This window comes from Pithys albifrons, chromosome 16 (assembly GCF_047495875.1).
Source record: "Pithys albifrons albifrons isolate INPA30051 chromosome 16, PitAlb_v1, whole genome shotgun sequence".
Lineage (NCBI taxonomy): Eukaryota > Metazoa > Chordata > Aves > Passeriformes > Thamnophilidae > Pithys > Pithys albifrons.
Window position 1 is genome coordinate 4,269,783 of NC_092473.1, and position 22,877 is coordinate 4,292,659.

The 22,877-nt window shown below is 39.9% G+C and overlaps 1 protein-coding gene across 23 annotated transcripts in view; it reads left to right on the forward strand.

Moving 5' to 3' along the window:
* RBFOX1 (RNA binding fox-1 homolog 1) overlaps positions 1–22,877 on the forward strand; it is a 795,203-nt gene that overhangs the window by 257,441 nt on the left and 514,885 nt on the right. For 19 of the 23 annotated variants that reach the window (XM_071570925.1, XM_071570934.1, XM_071570955.1 and 16 more), the window contains one exon: positions 19,182–19,229. The exons of 3 other annotated variants lie outside the window; for them this stretch is intronic. In XM_071570925.1, coding sequence (XP_071427026.1) covers positions 19,182–19,229 — 48 coding nt within the window. Of the gene's footprint in view, positions 1–19,181; positions 19,230–22,877 lie in introns of those variants that run through there. One more of the 23 variants, XM_071570938.1, reaches the window with a different exon arrangement.

Below are 22,877 nucleotides of genomic sequence, written 5' to 3' on the forward strand. Positions count from 1 at the left end.
AGCTAGAAAATATGTCTGAGGGAAATCTGCTGATCTAAATCTTCAAGTCTACAAGGAGCAAGATGCACTCATGGCATTATTATATCATTTGTGGCTAAACAGAGTGGGGAGATCACAATAAACATAACTTGTTACTGTGTGTTTGGGGGGCTGATGAGTCACAGGAGTTATAAACAGAAAAACAGGTAAACATCCAATTTTTGATAGTGTTTCCTCTGTATTTTCATTGCTCTGCAAATTTAACATGATTATTTTTCAGAGTGCGTGACGCATCCATTTCTAGTTCAATTCTATGTTCTTATCTTGGAATTCTGTTCTCACATTTAAATATTAATGACTTCAAGCACAAGTTATGAAACAGTTATGTCTGTTGGGTTTAAGTGTCATTAATTTTAGGAAACTGTTTCTCATGTGAGTAAGCAAAAGCAGCTGTTGGTTTTGCTGCAAAATATTAATGCATAACTGAAAGAAAACAAGGGAATACTTTGGAAAACAGAGATAGGTTGCTGGAAGCATACCTTGATATGCCTTGCTGTGGCCATATATTCCCAGATTCAAACATTATTGTGGGTGTTCTCTATGTTCTGAATTTTCAGCTGTTACAGTGCATTTTTAATGCACCATATTGAGGTTTGTTGGGACTGTGCATACTCAAATTTTCTGAAATGTTTCTTCTTGAAATAAAAGATCTTAAAGGTATTACTCTTACAATATTTCAAATTACAACTAATTTAGTTCTCCACTGTTGGGCTATTTTCCATATGTAAAGGGTAATTTCAGCCACAAAGCTGCTCTAAGTTATTTTCTCTCTGAACTTTTTGTCCTCTAGAAGATTTACAGCGTGTGCCTCTGGCTTGCAGCAGGGCAGTGTATGCTGAATTATGTTAGGTATAGATTATATACACCTCTTACTGGCTGGGGAGCCTTTCTTGCCTGGGCAATGTATTTTAACAAAGGAGGGAGTTATTGCCTCCAGTTTTGATGAACAGCCCACAAAGAAGCTGTTAAAAGGAGCATTGTCCCATGCAGGCAGAGCAGAGCAGCCAGTCAGCCAGGACTGATGGAGATGAGGGGGTTGCTGTTGTGCATATCCACAGCTTTCAGAGGCAACCCTGCATTTCTGAGAGATCTCAGACACAGCTGGAGAGTTTGCAGTCGCACTGAGTTCCTTACTGTAATGCTGCACTTGTTCTGTAGTACCAAAACGATGCTCTTTGGGGCTCTGTGCTGCTGGAGAGCTTCAGTATTTATCACCCTAAAGTTATACTCCTAAATCCCTGGGTGCCCTTGTCACCTTTTTCAGCCACAGCCTGTCTCATGAGTTTTCCTTTCCAGTGTTATGCTGAAATCTTTGCAATATTCCTGAGTTTCTCTAGAATTTCAGAAGAAATTTCAGATTAAATCTGGCTCTGGAGGAGCCACACAGCTGTTCAGATACTGAAGCATCTGAGATGGGTTGCAGCCTCCCAGTATTCTCCCTGAACATTTGGGATATGCCATGCTGTCTGTAATGGAGAGGATCCTGCCTGATGTGCTTGTGCATAGAGAGCTGCAGCCTTGATCCAGCTGGGAATGTGTGCTCTGGGAATGTGTGCTCTGGGAATGTGTGCTCAGTTCATTCTGTCCCAGAATATTCTTGTCTGTTTGTCTCCTCTGTTGTCAGCTTTGCCTCTCATCAAGGGTGAAAAAAGAGCAAGGACTGTGGAGAAGCTTCACCTAATCCAAGAAAGGGGCCCTTTTTTATTTTTTTTTCATTATTATGAGTTTGGTGAGTTCATTTTCATTCCTTTTGTTTGTCTTTTCAGTTGTTCAGGATGATATTTGAAATGTAAGCCTTTGGCACCTTGGAATGACTCTTGCCCCCTGTTTGTGGTGGTTAGTGCAGTCGTGACAGGAGGTGAAGATGAAAGCAATCACATTGCTGGAATTTTATCTTATTAAAAATGTGTTAAAGTCCTTTTGAAGACTATGGAGGCATTTCAGCTGCATTTTTAGGTTATCACTCTCAAACCAGGAGGCCTGTTTCCCCATCTCCCCTGGCCTGGTTTAAGCTTTTGTGGATCACCGTTCACACAATTTCTCTACAGGCCATTCTGTTATCTCCTCTCCACTGACAATTCCCTATAAACCAGACTGTCCTGCTTGTCTCTCCTTTTACTCCATAGTGCTAAAACATGGCTTTGGAACTCCACTGTTACTCCTCCAACAGTCACTGCAAGTGCATTTGTTTTACTAGGTCCACCTGCCCCCTGGTACAACTCTCCTTGTAGATGAACATGTCCACTTCTCCTCTATGTGCTCATTATGGTTTGGGAGTTATTACCAATAGTCTGCAACATCCCTAATTGCCAAGTATCAATTTTCTGAAACAGCCAACATTCCATTACATGGATAACTTCCATTCAAGTCTACTTGATCTCTCTAGGCTTGAACCCATCTAATATTGCTGGATGCGGAGTTGGAAATATTTTTCCCAGTTTCAAGTAAACAATTCATTTCTCTTTTGAAGTTTGTGGTTGTAAAAATATAACAGCAGTTAACTAAGGCATTATAACAGTCTCATGATTGCTAAAATTTCAGTGGAGGATAAAAACATATGGAATATTTTAAAGTAGATTAAAAATTACTCCTTTTAACTGTTGTAGATTGTCATTTTTCCAATTTCTTTTTCCTTGAAGTGTTTATATGTAAGTCCTTTTTATGGCTTTTTATTCAGTGTATTTTCTGTGGTCATTAATAAGCCTGAAATTGATTTGTGAGTAAAAGAAAAGAACCTACAAAAATTGGGCTCAAACAGTAAGTTATGGATAGACAAAATAAATCATTTTTCATCATGGCAGTGTGCAATGCCTACAAGCATAGATTGCAAACTCTTTTTAGTCTCTAAATCAGAAGTGAGAGTAAAGGAGAGACAAATATACTTGGGCTTTTTTTCTTTGCTAAAGATTTAAAACAGCCCCAGTGAGACAACATTAGCAGAGCCATTGTGTGCCTGCTCCAGCAAAGGAAGATGACTTACTGCTCATAGTCATTGGCATTATTATCTCTGGAGCGAGGAGAGTTATTTCATCTGGTAGAAAAACCCAACAGCCTTTTTTTGTCACAAAGTAACGTGCAGAAACAAGGTGGTTAGAACAAGAAACACTGCTTTGTAGAGCACAGAGTGGAGAGCATGGGTGAAGTGGTTGAAATGTCTGCTGGGGAGGTGGGCTTGGAAAGCCTCATCAAAAACTCCTGCAGCACCTTCAGAGGTGAGCGTGGTTGCTCAGTGTCCCTCTGAGCTTTTACACTGCTGCCTTTTTTAATTATTGTTTGGGTGTTTCAAAAGCTCTAATGCAGTTTTTGAGGCTTTTTTCAGCTGTCAGAAATCCTGACTTGGATTTTCTGTGAATTCAATTCTATGGAATGTATTTTATGAACTTGGAGCAATAAGAAATTAAACTGGGAAAGGTGTTTGTGGATGTTGGGCTACAGAAACCTTCAGTCTGTCCTCGTTCTGCCCTGGGGACTGTCTCAGTCTGTGCCTTTGGCTCACAGTCATTGCTCTGTGTGCTCCAGATTCAGGATATTGGAGTTTCTGCCTCTGTTGCAGTACAGGTATCTATTATCACCCTTGGTGCTCTGATTGCCTCCTCCTACCCTGTTTTGTTATTTAAATATTTGCTTTGCATAATATATGTATTAAAGTAAGTTTTCATACAGTCACAGAATTGTGCATGAATTATCCATTATAATTTTCTGGTCAAATTTACACTCTGAAAAATGTTTCATGATGTTTACAAGTCTCACATAGGAAGAAATGAACCTGCTGATCAGAAATTTCCCTTTTTTGTGGAGTTCCCTTGAACCTTGAGATTCTTTAGAAATAGCAGCCAGTTGCTGATGGAGTAGTTGCCATGAGTGATAACTGAGAATACTGTTATTTTTGCCTGTGAGGATACCAGATAGGAATGGTGTAAAGTTAACTGAAACCTTCCAAAGACATGCACTTGGTATTTAATTTTGCAAGTGCTTTGTTGTTGTTTCATTCCAGCATTGCAGGAGGTCTGAGCACAAGAGGAGGAGATCACTGTGCTTTATCTTTTGGTTGATCATAGCCCTCCAGAACCTTTGATAATTCTGATATCTGATTTTTTTGAACCTTTATTCAATAATTGCATTTGAAATATGTGTATCCTGATGTGGCCAGCACAGCAGTATTTGTGGAGGAGCTCTGCTGCAGACTCTCAGTGTTCATCCAGTGCTCAGCAGCAAACCTTGTGCTGGCTCTGCTTTTCTGAGGCTTATTTAGTTCTCCTGAACATCAACTTTTTATTGGCTTTGCTGTCGCATCCAGAAATGGATTTTTCCAGCCTGAGGAGTGAAAAAAATGTTGGTTGTTAGAGACTATCTCGTGTAATTTACTAAATATTATCATTTGGTTATCATCACGTAATTTTATAGAATGTATTTCTCTGGCTGCATCATTAATATCGTTTGGCTCAGCAATAGCAATTACAGTGTAAACGGTGGGGATGATTTTCAGCATCTTTAGTGTAAAACGAGCCCCAGTTTTAGCTGTTATTTTGAATATGTTCTACAGAATGATGAAATCCCATGTTTAATCAGTACAGAATTTACAAACAGCAAAAAGGAATGCTTTACAGTTGGTGGGAATTTAAAGGTACAGAAACAAGGACACAAAACTGGTAGCAGATTTTAGATTAATTTACTTGAAAATTCTTCATTATGGTTTAGTTCTGAGATGGTTTTTACCAGTTATGACTGCAATTCCACAGCATTCCAGGAATCCCAAAGGGATTCCTTCAGTTAGCATTGCTCATCCTAACAACTTGCTGGTTTGCATTCGTTATTATGCTGGGTTTTTTGGGGGGGAGGAGGGATTTATAACAGTTATTTTATGAGACAATAGATCATGGAAGAGAGAATGTGAGAAACTCAAATGCTTTAAGGACAACCTTTACATACAAAAGTATCGTATGTTTAAACACAAAATAGAAAATAAAACTTCATTTAAAAACATCTTTTCCTTATTTTGTCCTAACGCACCTATAATTCTAAAAAAAATCAGAATTTCCAACAAATTAGCTTATAAATGCTTAGAATCTTTTCAATTTTGATGAAAATACACTTCATTGTAGCCCCTTAAAGGCTATTTAGGATCCTTTCAGTCTCCAGTGAGTGTTGAAAAGCAGTTAATTATGTTTGTGTTTAAGTATACATGTTTTCAAGGACCACAGCTCTGTTTTAGTGGAAGATGTTGTTGTAATTCTTTTGTTTCTGTTCAGCTATGACAAAACACAACCATATTTTTCTTTCTGTTTCAGAAGAGCATATGTAATGATTTTCTTCCAGAGGATGTATTAGTCCTGTTTTCACTTGGTAAACACATGGCTACAGCCAAGGAGACCTGGGAGGCTTAGTGCTGCTCTGACTGAATTTATTAAAATATCACTCTCTGCTTTATAATACTGAGTTAAAATAGATGTTAAAAATATTATTCTTTACATTTGGTGAGAGATTTTAAGCATCTGGTCTGTAACAAGGGAACTGGACCTAAATCTGCTAAGTGTATGAAATGCAGTCATGTGAGTTCCTCATGTTTTGTCTGAGCACCTTTAAGCACATCAGTCCCTCAGAGTGCTCACTGTGATAAAGTTAAGGCAACTCAGCAGTGCCGTGGGACCTCTCCTTCCTTGTTTGAATATAGAATCAAAGAATCATAGAATGGATTGGGTTGGAAAAGACCTCCCAGATCATCAAGTCCAACTCCTGGTCCAACTCCAGTCCCTTTACCAGATCATGGCACTCAGTGCCACGGCCAAGCTCAGTTGAAAAACCTCCAGGGATGGGGAATCCACCCCCTCTCTGGGCAGCCCATTCCAATCCCTGAGCACTCTCTCTGCAAAGAATTTTTTTCTGCTCTCCAACTTCAATTTCCCCTGGCAGAGCTTGAGCCCATCGTGCCCCCTTGTCCTATTGCTGAGTGCCTGGGAGAAGAGACCAACCCCCACCTGGCCAGAACTAGTGATGATACCATTTGGTTTGGAACTCTGCTTATCATTTCAGTTGTACTGGAGGTTACACCCCTGAAATTTCTCTAAACAGCAAGAAGAAATGCCTCAGGTTTGTGAATGTAGCTCTTAGCAGAGTTTCTTTGATGCTTTGAGTCTTTTGATGCACTTGTATAAATCAAACCAGAAGCTGATTAATTGGTAGGAATCCACAAAAAAACCTCCTTCTCTGATTCAGGTTGTTGGGGGGTTTTCCTCATTTTTTAATCCTGTTTACATTAAAGCAATGATTCTTTTCACTCATTTTAATTATTATTATTATTGGTGAGCCTGAGATCAGCTCAGCTGGTTAAAACTTGGTTGTAATAATGCCAAGGTCATGGGTTCAATCCCCTGTGTGGGCATTGACCTAAGAGTTGGACTCGATGATCCTTGGGGGTCCCTTCCAGCTCAGAACAGTCTGGGATTCTGTTCAGGTGGGGGAAGAAAAGCCAACTTTCCCCTCTCACTTCCACCCTTTGCCTGCTTTGCTAAGGAAAGAGGAGCAAAGCTCAAGCAAGGCTTTCAATTGTTGCTATCCCTGGTAAGATCCTTCCATGGCTAAAAAGGAAGGAAACACATGGTTTGGCCAGTTGACACCCTACATACAGTCCTATTAGTTGAGGCACAATTTTTTAATAGATCCCCCACCCCCTTCACCTTAGTGAAGAGAATTGGATTTTACATCTCAGTGATTATTTGGTTGTTGTCATTTCTGTGCTCTATTGCAGTTATTGTTAATGGTTATCTGAACAGCAGAACAGGCAGCAAATATCCCCTGTCAGCCTGGGTTCTGCACACCCATCCTGGGGTAAATTGCAGTAGGATTGATAGCACAGGCTCCTAGAACTAAGATTCCATAGAGAAATTGGGGGGCTTTTCCTCTAAGGTTTAGGATTTGTGTTCAGTCTTTAAAGAAAAGGCTTCAGTATATTAGAATCATAAATTCTGAATTGGTCTTGCCAAAAAGTAATTTAAAAAATTTACCAGATCAAATAAAAGTGTATTAACCTGGTTTATAGAGAAAGAGGAGAAATATATTTTTCTGCTCTAATGTGATGGTAACAACTTTCTAGTTGAAGGGAAATGTGTGCAGTTACACTTACCATGGGTTGAAAATAATTCATCAAAGCAATGTTCTGAATTCAGGAACAGTGCCATTGGTGCTCCATCAAAATTGGGTTTAAAGTAATGAATTTTTTAGCTCTGAAATTGATCTACTGTCTGTATTTTACTTTGTTTTAAGGTGTGCAGCTTAGATACTATTCAGTATTCATGCTTGGGTAACTTGATTGAGCTGGAAGCAAAACTTTATAAAAAGCCCAGAGTTGTGTATTTAGTCTATAATGCAGAAGGAGCTCAGAGAGAATGTGATGTGGAGAAAGCAGGTGGGGGTGATCCCAGCTGTGCTGTGCTTTGTGTCCCTCAGGTTCCTTTGGCCATGCTGAGTTGGCATTTCTTAACATGCAGTTCCTTGTTTTCTGCAGATTTTTTGAATTTTTCTTTACAGCAATAATGCCATGAGATTTGCAAAGATAATTTTTTGAATGGAAGCTTGAAATAAGTACGATACTCTCTTTTTTTTTTTTTCTGGGTCAACACATCACCTCCTTTATTAATTAAACTGGAACATTCAAATTTTATCAAATGTCAAATAGTTGAAGGTTAGAGCGAAGAGATGGAGGAATCTCCTTGGGGTTGAGAGAAACGTGTTGGCTTGAATTCTAACATTTGAGAGAGGGATCTCTCCAATGTATTTTAAATACTGGTCTAGTTATTCCCTTCTTCACTGCTGAAAGGGGCTGTTGACACCCAATCAACTTTTGATTAGGAAATTAAAACCAAACAAAAAAAGAGTGTGCTTTTCCATAGAATATGTAATTAAACTGTGGGATTGCAATGGGATATTTCAGATGCCAAAAGTATCGAGGTGTTTCTGAAACAGGATGGGCGAGTTAATAAGGTGAAACCTCATGGTTATTAAATGGTTATTAACAGCTCCTAATATTCATAGTGGGATGTGTGATGCTTCATTCCTACTGGACTTTCTCCTGTGAATAGATGACTTAACCTGACTAGTGAGTAAGGAATTGCAGCTTTTGAGACAAATAAAGATAAAAACCTTTCGAAAAAAATTACATTTAGTTCGCTACATTGTTCCTTTCATTTCTCTACTGGTTTAAGAAAATGAGAAAGAAACTGATTTTCTCATTTTTTGATTGATCCAAATCCATTTATTAACTTCCCGTTACACTGACCTTTTGCTTAATGATTGTTTGACACCTCTCTCTCCCAAATGCCACAGCTCATCTTTGCATTCATCTTTCACACACACCTATGGGGGGGAAAAGTTTGCCATTTAGAGAGAAATCTGTTATAAAACAAATGCAGGAGCTGTTGTATTTCAGCTGCATCTGAAATATCTTCACCTGCTTTACAGGATTACACCAAGATCTTAATTATCTGCACTCCAATTAAAAATAATACATTGAATTAGTAGGTACTAAAAAGTACTTACTACAGCTGAGTGATCGATATTGCTTATTTAAAAAGAAGGTTAATTCCTCAGTGCACATTAATCTATACACAAACCCACAAAATCTGTGGTCACAAATGAAAGGAGGGTTTAGGGGAGCAAAGGGCCCTTGTGGGTTTTGATTTGTTTGCTGGGGGTTTGTTTGGGTTTGGTTTTTCTACCATGTGATGTGTCTGTTCAGCACTGCTGAGACAGTCACCCTTCTGGAGGGAGATGCCAGGGATGTTTGTTTTCTCTGATCCTTTTCTTACCACTTCAGTGCTGACACAGCCCAAAGCACCTGTCTGGGGGGAAATAGCCAAGGAAAAGGGTGGGAGGAACAAGACACCATCTGTTACTGACCTCAAAAGCACCCCTAGGTTAGTACTTGAATGGAAGTGAAACATTTGGAATTCCATCACACTCCCTGAGAGAAGAGCACGTGCTGGGGATATTGAGTGCTGGTCATTTTTGAGCAGTAACAGTCTGTGCCACTGACATTTGTCTCTGTTCTCTTTATTTCAGGCCTCATTTCTGGGCTGGCTTGGCTTGTCTCTGGGTGTCAGGGGAGGCAGTATTGCTCTTTTGTGCCCATTATCTTTTTAACTACATGGTTCCTGAAAACATTTGGGGAAGAAATGTCTTATGATGTCTTCATAACATGATAGCTTGGCAGGTATTTCCAAGGAAACTGGTCTTGTGTGCCCTACACTGGGTATGGAAGAAGGAATCACATCTCAGCCACTTTCTTCTTGCCAACAAGAGGTCTGACTCTTGGCTGATAAGAAAACAACTCAAAGCAAAATTACCCAAGCTTGCCACCTGAGGCTCTATTAAATCCTTTATTCCTCATGGATATTAAAGCAATAGCTGTCATCAGCAGAGCTTCTTTTGAATTTGTTCATGATGGGAATAGCCCTTTGGATAGAGCCTTCCCTCCTGCCTGGCTTGCTGCATTCTCCTCAGTGTGCTGACAGGAGGTGTGCCAGGAAAGGGAAAGAAGTTTCCATGCATGAAACTGCAGATAATTTGTGACCTGCCCACTTGTGACATTTGTGAACAGGTAGAAGCTGAAAAGTGTTTCTGAGGGCTGTGGGTTAACCCCAGTGGGGAGCAGAGCAGCCACCATCCCCCTTGGTGGGAGAGGATCACGGGGGCAGAAGGGAGGATGCCCATGGGGTGTTGATGCAGGAGGCCTGGAGTCCAATACGAAATTCTGCTTTGCTTTTTTGCTCAAAACCCCGTAATAAATACATAACCAGTTTATTATGAATGCAGCTGTTCTACTGCACAGAAATAGATGTATTTTATGAGGACATACTAAAAGCATAAAACTCAACCTTTTCTGACAATCAAAAGTTTAGTGTAATATTAAAGAAAATACAGATTTTAACAGAGCTGTAATTTTCATGGGCACTTACTAGCTTAGTACTGCCATCATCACTCCTCTTCTATCATTAAGGAATTTCTTTCCTGTCACTCTGTAGGCTTGAAAATTCGCTATTTGAGTTTAAATTTATGTGTACTTTTTGTCAGTACATAGCCTAAAAATGACTGAAATCTCTTCAAAACTTCAATAAAAATCCCCTTCAGTCATGGAGTAACTTGTTTTTGTGAAGAGTGGACTCAAGTGAAGTAGTTTTATTACTGATTTGTCCCCTGTGTCCTCCCAGTCCCCACCCAGAAAACATTGGCTCCTTCCTGGCAGCCACTCAAGTGTCTTGATTTCCCCAAGTGACTCCTGCCCATCTCAGCATCCTCAGCTCTCTCTGGGGGCTCTTATCAGCTGGGGTGGGGGCTGGATTTGCTCATGATGTTTGGTCTTTTCCTCAACTGCTGATTTATGAAAAATACATGAACATCTTGGGCCTTCTGTTAATTTCCTTGACAAATATTGCTGAACTTAATAAATATATTCTAAAGATGGTGAAGTATTTGAAGTATAAAGTGATTTGATATGTTTGTTTCCATTAGAAAACCTGGCTAAAAATAAAAAACAAGATTTCTCCAGGAATCCAGTTGTCCCTTTATGCTGCTGTTGATTTGAAAGCATAGACTGTCAGACTGGGTTGTTTTCTATAAAAGTTGTATCTGTGCTTTGGGTATATATTGCCAGTTGTCATTGCCTACCCAGTGCATGGTCTTGAAGCCACAGCAGCAGCTTTATCAACAACTCCTATTTTGGATGTGTCAGGAATATATATTGATCACCCAGATTTCAGTGACTTAAAATGTACTACTATTTATGTGACTGTCGATCTAGTTGACACCTAAGGCAGTGTTATTAGAGAAATACCATTTACAGTTGAAAAAATCCACTTTTAACAGTTTAAAGCTGTTAAAATTTACAGTTTAGAAAGTTCTTCGTGCATTTGCAGCCTGGAAAATATAGAAAAGGAGCTTCAGATTTGATCTGTAGATCAAAATGATGTTACATTTAGGAATCTTAAATGTTTTTGTGCTGTTCAAACTGAAAACTTTATTTAGTGTAAATTGTTATTGCCAACTTTGACAATGAAATATTTATTAGTCCCCAATTTAAGTCTTAATTTGATTTAGGCTTCAGCAGTAAATGCCTATAGATACAGAGAAATGCTTCTGCATGATAGATTCATGTCTTAAAATGACATGTATCTTTTCTGAACTTCCTGCCCGTTCTTAGGTGGGTTTGTGCAATTGTGATGATCTGAGGACAGGCAGAAGTTTTGCACTCAGGTAGTTTTGCATCACTGGGGCTAAAGAAACATGTTTGGAGGAAGGAGGTGAGTTGTGAGGCACACAAGGCTGGATTTCTTTGCTGTGGAGAGACGTGCCTTTGCATCTCTGAGTATTTAGAGAGTGTTTATGGAAGGGCTGAGTAACTCATAAAGGTGAGAGAACAAAGAGTGGGAAAGTTTCACACACCCCAGTCCATAAAACTTGAGCAGCAAAAGCAGTACCTGTTCCCTCAAACAAGTCTGGATTTATGAAGAAATCAAGCTTTTCTTGGGAAAAAGAAAAACCAAATTTAACTCTCGGTAGCCTTAAGAAGTGTAAATGAGCATAAGCAAATCCCTAAAATCAGAGGAAAGGAGGACTGGGATGCACTCACAGCCAGAGGGTGGGTGGGTGTGTGGGAGGGCACACGAGTCCTCTCAAATCTACATTATAAATACAGCACTATTTTTACAAGCGGTCATTTCTTTATTATCAGATTTGTCAGTTCAGTTTCCCAGAGCCTTGTAAAACCTTCTTCTTCCAGTCTGTCTACTTTTAGCTCGAAACAAGACAAGAAAGCTCCCTAAAAGCTTGAGAAGCTTGATTTGAAATCCCTACTCAGATGGGTTTCCTTTTTGAGTCCAGGCAGAGAGCCCTGAGGCTGCCCCGAGGCGACACAAACCCATGCAGATGGCCCAGTTTGCTCCTGGTTTTTCCTGGCAGGCACAAGGAAATTGGTCCAGAAATGTTAGTAAGTAGAGATGAAGCTATTGCTTCCAAAATAAAACTCCTCTCTTACATCTTTGACATTGCAACTGTTGAGGCCATTACAATCCTTCTGTTGGTTTCTTAATTTGATGAGGATTCTGCGCAGGGACAAACTCAGTAAAGACTTGAATGTCACATTCTAGAGGTTCATTTTTCATTTATTTTCTTCTTCAGTAACTATTTCTGTGTGGTTAATTTGTTCTCTGGGAGGGATGAAATAGAACTCATCTGAAATTCAAATGCATTCTGCTGGCAGCCTGTTTGTTAGCAGCAATAATGAAATCTAATGGCTAACAGAGAGCCAAAAAGATGAAGTATTTCCCTCAATAGTTCAGAGCTTTGATATATTTCAGCATTCAATAAAAATATCGAGAAAAATCAATAAAATAGAATTTGACTGTGTACTTTTTAATTCTATGTATATATGTGTGTGTATATATATATATATATTCTTGTTTTGTTTAACCCCGTGTGACCTTTATATCTGCTCTAGTCATTAAAAGGAATCCATTTCAGTTCTACAAATGTTAAACCTGAATAAAACCCCACCTTTTATTTTTTTCTGAATTTGATTTATTTCTTAACTGGTATCGTGCAGAAGAGCCACAAGTTGTGTTGGCAGTTGTGGGGATGCCACGGACACGTGTAAAACACCCGAGCAGCCTGGGCAGGGCAGGGCAGGGCAGGGGGTGTATCTTTGATGGAAGTGGGACAGGATTTTACAAAGTTATTTGCTTCCACCTACTGACCATCCCTGATATTACAGACGAACCCAACTGGAATAACTGGAATTCCAGAAGCTCCTCTTGCCTCCCTCTGACCATGGGAGTAGCCTGTGTGCATAGCAATGCCATTTGCTTTACATTCACATGGACAAGAAAGATGTTAGAAAGTCAAATAACTTTGCTAAAGTTTCTTAGGGTTATTTTGGCTGATTTGTGTCTGGTATGCTGTGTTATACTGATAGAGAAGGAGAGGAATTAGGTTTGGGACAGCAGGGGAAAAACAAGCTGTAAAATATGATAAAGTACAGAGCAGTGTGAGTATTAGTCCTTTTAGCATGACTAATGGCTGCTTGAGGATATTGATTTCACTCTGCTTGCAATTCAAGGAGTAAAATTCAATGTAGAATTATAGAAACTACACAAAATAGTGTATGGAGGTTTCTGCTGCATCCTAAAGCCAAAATGTCATGCAGGGTCATGCTACTACCAATAACTACTTTTGCTTTTTAGAGCTTTTCTTTCACTCTGATCAGTAGCATTTGTAAAGTGCCACAGTTGAGTGAAGGTGTTAGATCTCCTTCCATGGGCCTGGTGTGTGGAACTTTAAAAGTGCCTGAAACACGTGAATAATCAAAGAGAGCAACATTGGGATGAGAAAAGGGAAGGGGAAGGGGTGGAACATTTGCTGTGTTGTGTCCTGTGCACCTGCAGTAGAGCTGGTTGTTATCTGAACCATCGGTTGTCTCCAAAGTAGCACTGCAAGAATTGCACCTCTTGGCCTCACTTTTGTATCTGGTAAGCTCAGAATGCAGCAAACCATGAATTTGTACTGGTTGGCCACCAAGGTGACTAGATTTCAGGAGGGACATTTAAAGGCTGCCTTTTAGAAACATATTGTCTTGGGTTGAGGTGGCAAAATGCCAGCTGTCCAGGACAGAGTGAAAAGGGTTCTTTCTCCCCCCAGCCAGGGGAAAAAGAAGAGGGAGAAGGAAAAAAAAACTTCCAACTACGTTTATGCTGTAACTAACTATATGTGTTTATACAGAAAAGAGAAAATTAAGAGGAAACTACAATATAACACACACTTACACAAATTAGGGCGGTCCCGTGGTGTAAAGGAGAGCACTCTGGACTCTGGATCACAAGGTCGGGAGTTCGAGTCTCAGTGGGACCGTCCCCAGGCAGCTAAAGCCTCCCTGCCGTCCCATCCCGTCAGGTCTCAGGTGCTCAGCAGGGTCAGCCCGGTCAGTACTGGGGGCTGTGACAGTCCCAAGGACTTCCCTGTCACTGTCCAAGCTCGCTCGGCCGTGGCAGATGGACCTTGGGACTGAAACAGTGGGGCCAGTTCTGTGCACGCTGAGCCTGACCTGAACAATCCCCTGTGCAGGCTGGAAGGGCACGTGGGGAGAGCCCTGCCCAAATCTTCGCTCAAGAAGTCTGGCCATACACACATGCACAAATTATATATATATAATAAGAAGTAACTTCCCACTCCCCAAATAATACAAAGTGTATCACTCTCAATCTAAAAGTATTCTAAAAGACACATAGCAAGAAACAGAAAGAGTAAGAACAAATATGTTTCTACTTCCCTGAATTCACACAAAGTGCAAGCAGAGGCAGCAGGGGCAGGAACAAGGCCCACTCCAAGACAGAAACTGGATCACGTCCGGCTTGTACCTCGGCCATGGCAGAACTGACCAAACCACTCCCACACACTGGATTTTACACCCTTTGAGATGGTGTAGTATGGTATGGAATACAATATTATTGGCTAGAAGAAGTCAGCTGTTAGCTGGCTCAGCCCAGCTCAAGTCAGCTGACAATTTCAGGCCTAGTCTGAACTTTAGAACCTAAATTTAGGCCCACCAGGCCGAACCCATAACACATATGGGAGCAAACACAGAGGTGAACATTGTTTCACTATCAAAATTCTGGTGAAAACACGTGTGGCAGTTCCCTTTATGGCACTTTGGTCAGCTCTTAAAGTTGTCTGTCCTACGTTGCTCCTGATGTTGACTATAAAAATCTTACTTTGTTTTCCTGTTGCTGCTACCCAACGTAACAGCAAAAAATGCAGGTGTTTTTTTATATAATTACATCTACAAATAGAGCTAATGTGTTTATAATAATGTAATTTAATTGACTGTTATGCAGTGACACCAAAAAAAACAAAGCAACAGGTTTTGTGTTGGTTTGAAACTGAAATGAATGAGAGGCTTTTCTGCCTTAGAATCATAGAATCATAGAATGGATTGGGTTGGAAAAGACCTCTGAGATCATCGAGTCCAACCCTTGGTCCAACTCCAGTCCCTTTACCAGATCATGGCACTCAGTGCCACGGCCAATCTGTGTTTAAAAATCTCCAGGGATGGGGAATCCACCCCCTCTCTGGGCAGCCCATTCCAATGCCTGAACACTCTCTCTGCAAAGAATTTTTTTCTGATCTCCAACTTCAATTTCCCCTGGCAGAGCTTGAGCCCATCGTGCCCTCTTGTCCTATTGCTGAGTGCCTGGGAAAAGAGACCAACCCCCACCTGGCCAGAACTTCCCTTCAGGCAGTTCCAGACAGTGCTGAGGTCACCTCTGAGCCTCCTCTTCTCCAGGCTGAACACCCCCAGCTCCCTCAGCCTCTCCCCACAGGGCTTGTGCTCCAGTCCCTTCTCCAGCCTTGTTGCTCTTCTCTGGCCCCGCTCCAGCCCCTCAATCTCTTTCCTGAGCTGAGGGGCCCAGAACTGAACACAACACTCAAGGTGTGGCCTCCCCAAGGCAGAGTCCAGGGGAAGGGTCACTGCCCTGGGCCTGCTGGCCACGCTAGTTTTGATCCATTCAGGATCCCATTGGCCTTCTTGGCCACCTTAGTGACAGGGTATGTCTATAATTTATTCTTTCCTGAAACATCCTATGAAGTATTCTACTATTACATAATTTGTCTAAAATAATAATTCTTCAGAAGGAACAGAGTTTGCTGAGGTTTTACTACTCTTTTTTTTTTTTTTGGTGATGTAACAACATTAAAGAAGGAGCCTGATGTATTGTTCAGATCTCTAGGATTCTACACTTGCTTTACAGAAATGGTGCTTCTCAGTCTCAAATAATTCACAGAGCTTGGGAAATGTGCCACACACAAAGTGAAGTGACAGTGCTTTGTCATTTAGCACCAGCAAAAGTGGCACAGATGTCTCCCAGAGAAGAATGTTCTCATTTCTTGCCTTCCTGCTCTGGGATTGGCAGATGATTCATTTGATGATTTTTAAAGCTTAGGGTCTGTGTACACTTTTTCTTTAAAGAGGTATATCTAGGATGTAGGTGTATAATCAAATATTTGCATTTAAACATAGATTTGATTAACTCAGCACCTTCACTGGCTTAAATACCTACAACACTAATTGCTTCAGAAAAATTGGTTTGTTTTACTTGGGCAATTAAAGGTGAAGGTGTGTATGTCCCTAAGACAGAATATTCTTCTTATGCAAAGATAAATTCTGAGTTCAGTTGCAGTTGGCAAAAAAGTATTTGACTGCCTTGACTTCATCATAGACATCAGATACACAGCAAGCAGCTCCTGTGACTGTTTCTGCAGAAGCCATGAACTATTACTATTGTTTTTAAATATGAATTGGTTGGAAATTACAGTTCATTATTCAGCTACTAAATTTGCAAATTACTGATTTTAGAAGAGTTTAATTGATCATCTGTTATTTCTTCTTCACTTACTGCACGAATTTTTCCTATTCAAATTTTTCTCTGCTTCCAACTGACTTAACCCTTTTGAACTCAGGATTCTTGAATTCTCATTTAGTTCTTCTTTGGGTAGTGTGTGTCCTTAATTATTCTTCATTTGAGTATGTGCCTTTATAAGGATTTCACCCCTTGGTGAAGAAAAATCCCATTCAGGAAGTCAGGCTTTGTATGCTATTACATATGAAATGGATGTGATTCCAGGCTATTATGTGATAATGTAACCAAAGCAAGTTTGTCAGAAATTAATTAGGCACTACTTTAATGTTTGGAATACCAGAAAGAATAAAATCACAGTGGACCCTGAATTACTGGTTTTCTCCTTGCCCTGGTGCAGAACTCTCAATCCAGGTGTCTACTCTTGAAGACATCCAGCTCTTTCTTTACTCAAATCTGACTTGCTGTAATGTCAAAGCTGAACTCATCCTTGCTGGCTGCACTATCCAGTCAGACTGAACCCACACAGGTGGAGTTTTCATTGCTAACGATGCAATGATTGATTTGGAAGATTCACTTTCCATATCTTCAGATAGAAAACCAAACACTGCAAGGTGAGATGATTGTCTCATGCTCAGGGATAAAACATAGACGAGAAATGATGTCATGACATTTTCAGCCTGAGACTCTTCCTCAGGCTGGTTATGTCTTTAATTAGTGAATGTACTGAGAGGCCCAGCTGGGCTGGGCTGGGCTGTGCCTTTTCCTTCCTGTTGTTACACAGCCATGGAAGGTAATCTGTGCTGGGAGCAAGATGGCTTTGGTTTTATCCAGGTAAAACTGCATTTTTAATTCCCATGGAGTAATGTCTGCCTGTGAGCTTGGGTTTCTTAGAAATTGCTTTTGATGGGGAAGGACAGTGGTGGAATAGCAAACTAGAGCATTCCACAGACAGGGGAAGGGATCAGAGTGCTGTTAGGTCTTCAACAAGGTATATTCATCATACTAAGAGTTTGTAACAGCTGTGACTAGAGCCTCATAGGAGCTACTTTATTTTGCATTCAGTTAATTTGGGTCAGTGTGTGAGACTGAGCCACTCTTGTCCTTGGTAATAGGAAAAGATAGGATTCATTTTTGATTAACCAATAAATATGTTTAAGAATGTTCCATTATTTCCAAAAGGTGACTCAGGGCACAGTTAGCAGGTGAAGAGCACTGGTGCTAATGAAGTTTGAATTCATTCCCCCAAGGCAGAAAGCTTTTTAAAAGCTGAGCTTTTTTTCCTCTCTCACTCCCCAAAAAGAGCTGGATGTAAATACACAAACAGGCTCAGGAAGTATTTGACATACTGATTCATACATAAATCTAACCAGAATAACAAATGTTTTCTTTTGTTGCTGCTTAAGAAGTGACACAACTTGATATGCCTGATGAAACCCTCTTTACTATCATTTACTGTTAATGAAAGTGTGTTTCCAGGAAAACTTAATTCATCCTACTCGATGGAATGATTTAATTTTTTAATCTTCTATGGGTGTATGGTTTAGGTAAGAAGTCTTTGGCATTAATACCTATCCTTCCTTTAAGATGGATAAGCATGTTGTTAAAGAAACATGAATTCTTTATTTCACATTTGTTTTCATTTTTAATAGGAGCTGCTATTTGCTATCAACCTTAAATTAGCAGCTTGGGATTTATGTGGCAGATAACTAGTCAGTATTTTAAAATCTCATTAGAGTAGTTTTAGCTTCAGTGAGAGGTTGGGGAGGTACTTACTTTTAACAAAAAAGTTGTCCCTCATCTGTATGTTATTTTTCAAATAGAAATCTCTGAAGCTGCAATACATAAGCAAATTTTGCTTCCAAGAATACTCTTACTAGAAAAGGAAAGTTGAAAAGAAAATTAGCAGGTCAATTAACTACACTTGAATGACTTCAGTTGTATTTGACTTACCCAGTTTCCAGTAGTAACTTGTTAAAAAAGGGTGAGGATGAAGCAATAAACGCCTTTCACACTATAATTTGTTGTGACAGTGATTATCTCTGCATGTCTTCAGATGTGCTGACAAAAATCCAAAGGTTCAAGGAGTTAAAATAACCTTGGGAATAAAAAGACCATGTGTTGGGTGTCATTGGTTGAGTCCTGAAGAAAACGTGGCCAAAATATAGACATGTATATAAGTCTATCCACACACACATACCCAGGTTTATCTTACAGAAATGTTTTATTATTCTTGCATGTTGCAATGAGATTCAGACACAAATATTTATCCAGTCCTAGTTAACCCTCTTGACAACAGGCAGAAGGTTGAGCAGTTTTTCCTCTTAAACTTACCTTTATATTTTCTTTAAGCTTCCATCAATGGCTTATTAACAAAAAAAAACCCAGGGATCAAGTAATATATTTTCCTCAAGATGCAAGTAAAAGAGAAAAGATATGCTGTAAAATCATAGTTTTGTCTCATGGGCTGGCTGTACTATATTGAAAAGGTTTGGGGTTTTTGCATTGTTTCAATCCTGTCTTTAAGTCTATGCATGTAGTAAAGTTTAATAAACATTAATTAAAAACATAATACTAAATATTTTATATTTAACTGTACTATAGATGCAAAAATAAGAGGTCATTAAAGTGTAATAGATTGAGAAACCTGCTTTTCAGCCTTGGATGCCCTTCCTTCAGGCTGAGTTATTCCCCAGCCCTGGTCAGTGTGCTTTGTGACACAGGATTCTCTGTTTGTGTTTTCAGGACACTAAAGCAGAGTCCAGTTCTGGTGTAGAAACTGAGGACAGAAAAGTAAGTGGCTTGTTTTAATGTAATTTGTCAGGCAACTCTTCTAGGTGGGTTTTTGATTGATTTTTATTAATTAAATGGTGACATTGTGTGGGTTTGTTTTATAAAGTTTTCTAACAATTTTTTTAATGCTGTATTTTAACTTCAGTGGGGAAAAATTGTCTTACTCTATTAAATATACTTCTTTTAAAAATTTGAATAACTGCTTGTTCAGAAGGAAATTATAGTCTTAATTCCATTAAACAATGAACTATTTAAAAGCCAGTTATACTTCCTGTTCTTAATTTTCATTATTACGAAAATTCTTGTTTGTCTTTCATGATAATGTTGGCATATCATGTTAAGGGTTTGTAAGACAGCAAGATAAGGACTGCTTTGTCATGTTTTGTAGGTACTATCTGTGATACTTGTCCAAGTGCCAGGTGCTTCCACTTAGGTACATGTTGGTTTAAAGTGTGTTAAAGTGCAGGTTGGGACCTTATTTCCAAACACCAAGTCCTGACTCTTTTGCTGTGGCAGCAGCTGTTAAAACTGCCCAACCTAACAGTTTTTTTATTATGTGAATTATGGAGAAAGGTCTCAAGAGTCTGACAAGCTTTGGGCAGCAGTTTTATTTATGTCTTTTATTTATTTTTCCTTTTATTGCAACTTGGCTTTTCTCTGGCAGAGGTACCAGCCTGTTGCCAGTGAACTGTTTGGGGTTTTTATCTTGTTGGTGATGGGATGGTTTGTACCTCAGTGCAAGTTCCAGGAGTTGTGTATCTGGCCCCAGTGAGTGCTCTGAGTCAGGGTGTTTCCTGAGGAGCTGTCTCCATCCTCAGTGATGGTTATCAGCACCCACCCAGCTGTCTGACCCACACAGGGCACCTCCTCCAGTGTACAATGTGGGATCTGGCTGTTCCTCCTCCAATGTACAATGTGGGATCTGGCTGTTCCTCCAGTGTACAGTGTGTGATCTGGCTTTTCCTCCTCCAGTGTACAATGTGGGATCTGGCTGTTCCTCCAGTGTACAGTGTGTGATCTGGCTGTTCCTCCAGTGTACAGTGTGTGATCTGGCTGTTCCTCCTCCAATGTACAATGTGGGATCTGGCTGTTCCTCCAGTGTACAGTGTGTGATCTGGCTTTTCCTCCTCCAGTGTGCAATGTGTGATCTGGCTGTTCCTCCAGTGTGCAATGTGTGATCTGGCTGTTCCTCCAGTGTGCAATGTGGGATCTGGCTGTTCCTCCAGTGTGCAATGTGGGATCTGGCTTTTCCTGCTCCAGTGTACAGTGTGTGATCTGGCTGTTCCTCCAGTGTACAGTGTGGGATCTGGCTGTTCCTCCAGTGTACAGTGTGTGATCTGGCTGTTCCTCCAGTGTGCAATGTGGGATCTGGCTGTTCCTCCAGTGTGCAATGTGGGATCTGGCTTTTCCTGCTCCAGTGTACAATGTGGGATCTGGCTGTTCCTCCAGTGTGCAATGTGTGATCTGGCTGTTCCTCCAGTGTGCAATGTGTGATCTGGCTGTTCCTCCAGTGTGCAATGTGGGATCTGGCTTTTCCTCCTTCAGTGTACAATGTGGGATCTGGCTTTTCCTGAGGCAGCCCAGGCTCTGGGGCTGAGCAAGTGAGCTGGGCTGGAACAGCAGGACACTCCATGCTATCCTGTGCTTTATTCCTTCCCTGGCCAAGTGTTCTCACTCCCCTGGCCCTCCTTGCCCTCAGAAGCAGTGGCATGAAGGTGAGGGCACAGTCAGAGGGTCTCCAGATTTACTGTGGAGCCTGGAGGGTCTGTCTCTCTTTGTCTCTCTGTTACTTCATCCTTAACGAAGATCTGGAGGTTGTCAGTATGACAGTGCCAAGTGGTGTGAGTTTCTCCCCCTTTTGCCTCTGACTCCTGGTGCACACAGACACATCTGCAGGTTTTCACAATCCTGTCTCCCATCAGATATGAGGCTTGCTAAGATTTTGCTTTTGTGATTGGCTTTTTGGCTTGCTGAAAGTACAGAGTTGATCCCATGACAATGCCAGTCTGTTCCGTGCTCTGCCCTCTACCTGCAGAAACGAGTCACCATAAAGGATGGTCTAGAAACCCCCTGAATTAATTCTTCACTTTGGTAACTTGTGGAAGCACTTTGAAAAAACAGAAATGTAATAAACACCAGTTGTGACATGATAAGTTTCAACTTTTCCCTGTGTTTGGTCCCCAAACTGAAGTTCCACCAAGTTTAAGTGGCAGTTTTACAGGGAAATAGATAACCAATGATTTACGCAGTGATCATCATCTAGAGATACATCAGTCTTGGTTAGAGGTAGTGCATTGTTTCATGTGTGCTGAAAGCATCAATTAAGAATTTAATGTAATTCATGAAAGCTGAAACATTGTAAATAAATATTTTTATTTCATCTATCTTGAAATCAAGACAAACTACTGCAATTAGGACATGCATCATTAGTATCTAATAATCTGCACTTCCATAATGAAATATACTCCTAATGAACTATATCATTAGCAATTAATGGAAAATTTCCCCAGTTAACCACAGAATACAAACCTGCAAGGTGCCTTTTCTTGCATTCTTTTTTTTTTCCTTGAAGTTTCTTAATCTCTAACTTCTGATATAAATATCTGTAACCATGACTAAAACACTGCCTGGAGGCAAACTCAAATTTAATAACTGTCTTTAGTGTTTTCAAATCTATTATTCTATAAATTACTAAATAGCATTTAATTATCATAACCACTTCATCACTGTGGTGTGTCTCTCCTTCCATTGTCTTCAACTGACCTTTTTATGTGAGATTGTATTTGTTTTCTGCAAGGATAGAAGCTCTCAGGTTTGAAAATAATGGGACAAGTAAAGCACATTCTGCTCTGACTGGCCTGTATTACTTTGCATTTCTAACTTTCATTTACCATAAATGCATGTACAACTCATTTCCTGCCCAGTAATGCTCTTTTCTGTGTTTGTTATTACTTAATTTTTTTTAAATCTCATATCTTCATTCTGACCATCACAATATTGGATATTTAATGAATCTTGTGATCATGGAAATGTCTCAGCTTTGCCTCTCAAAGAAAAATATTGTGAAACGTGACCCTTAAATTTTCACAGGAAGAAACCTGTTAAAAACATACCAAATGTGATTTTTGTAAAAATACATTGATAGCTGAAGCTGAACACGTGATGTTTTGGAATTTGAGTCATCATTTCAAAGCCTGTGATGTTTTGCTCTTGCAAGGGCTCTGACAGATGGTTGGGTTGGTTTTCCTTCTACCAATGTTTTCTGATATAATTCTGTGTGTTGGGCACAAACAAAGTGGTTGTGGTTGGAGGGAACTAATAAGGATATTGGCCATTTTTTCCAAGAGGGAGACCATGTGGATTCCTTTGCAAGCTTCTCTTCCATTTGATATAACCAAACTATAGTCTGTGTATCTGAGACTGGTATGTACAGCCTTGTAGTTGTTGTTGCTCTTACATCACCTTCATCATCTCCCATCACCTGAAAAACATGCCCCTAATAAATTGTTCTAATTTTTTATTTAATGTACTTGATTTGAACAACTACCTTTTTTTTCATATAATTATACAGAACTTGCTTTATACAAAAACTTTCAAACTATATATATTTAAAAAAAAAAAGAAACTAGAAATAAGGTTTCTCGCAGT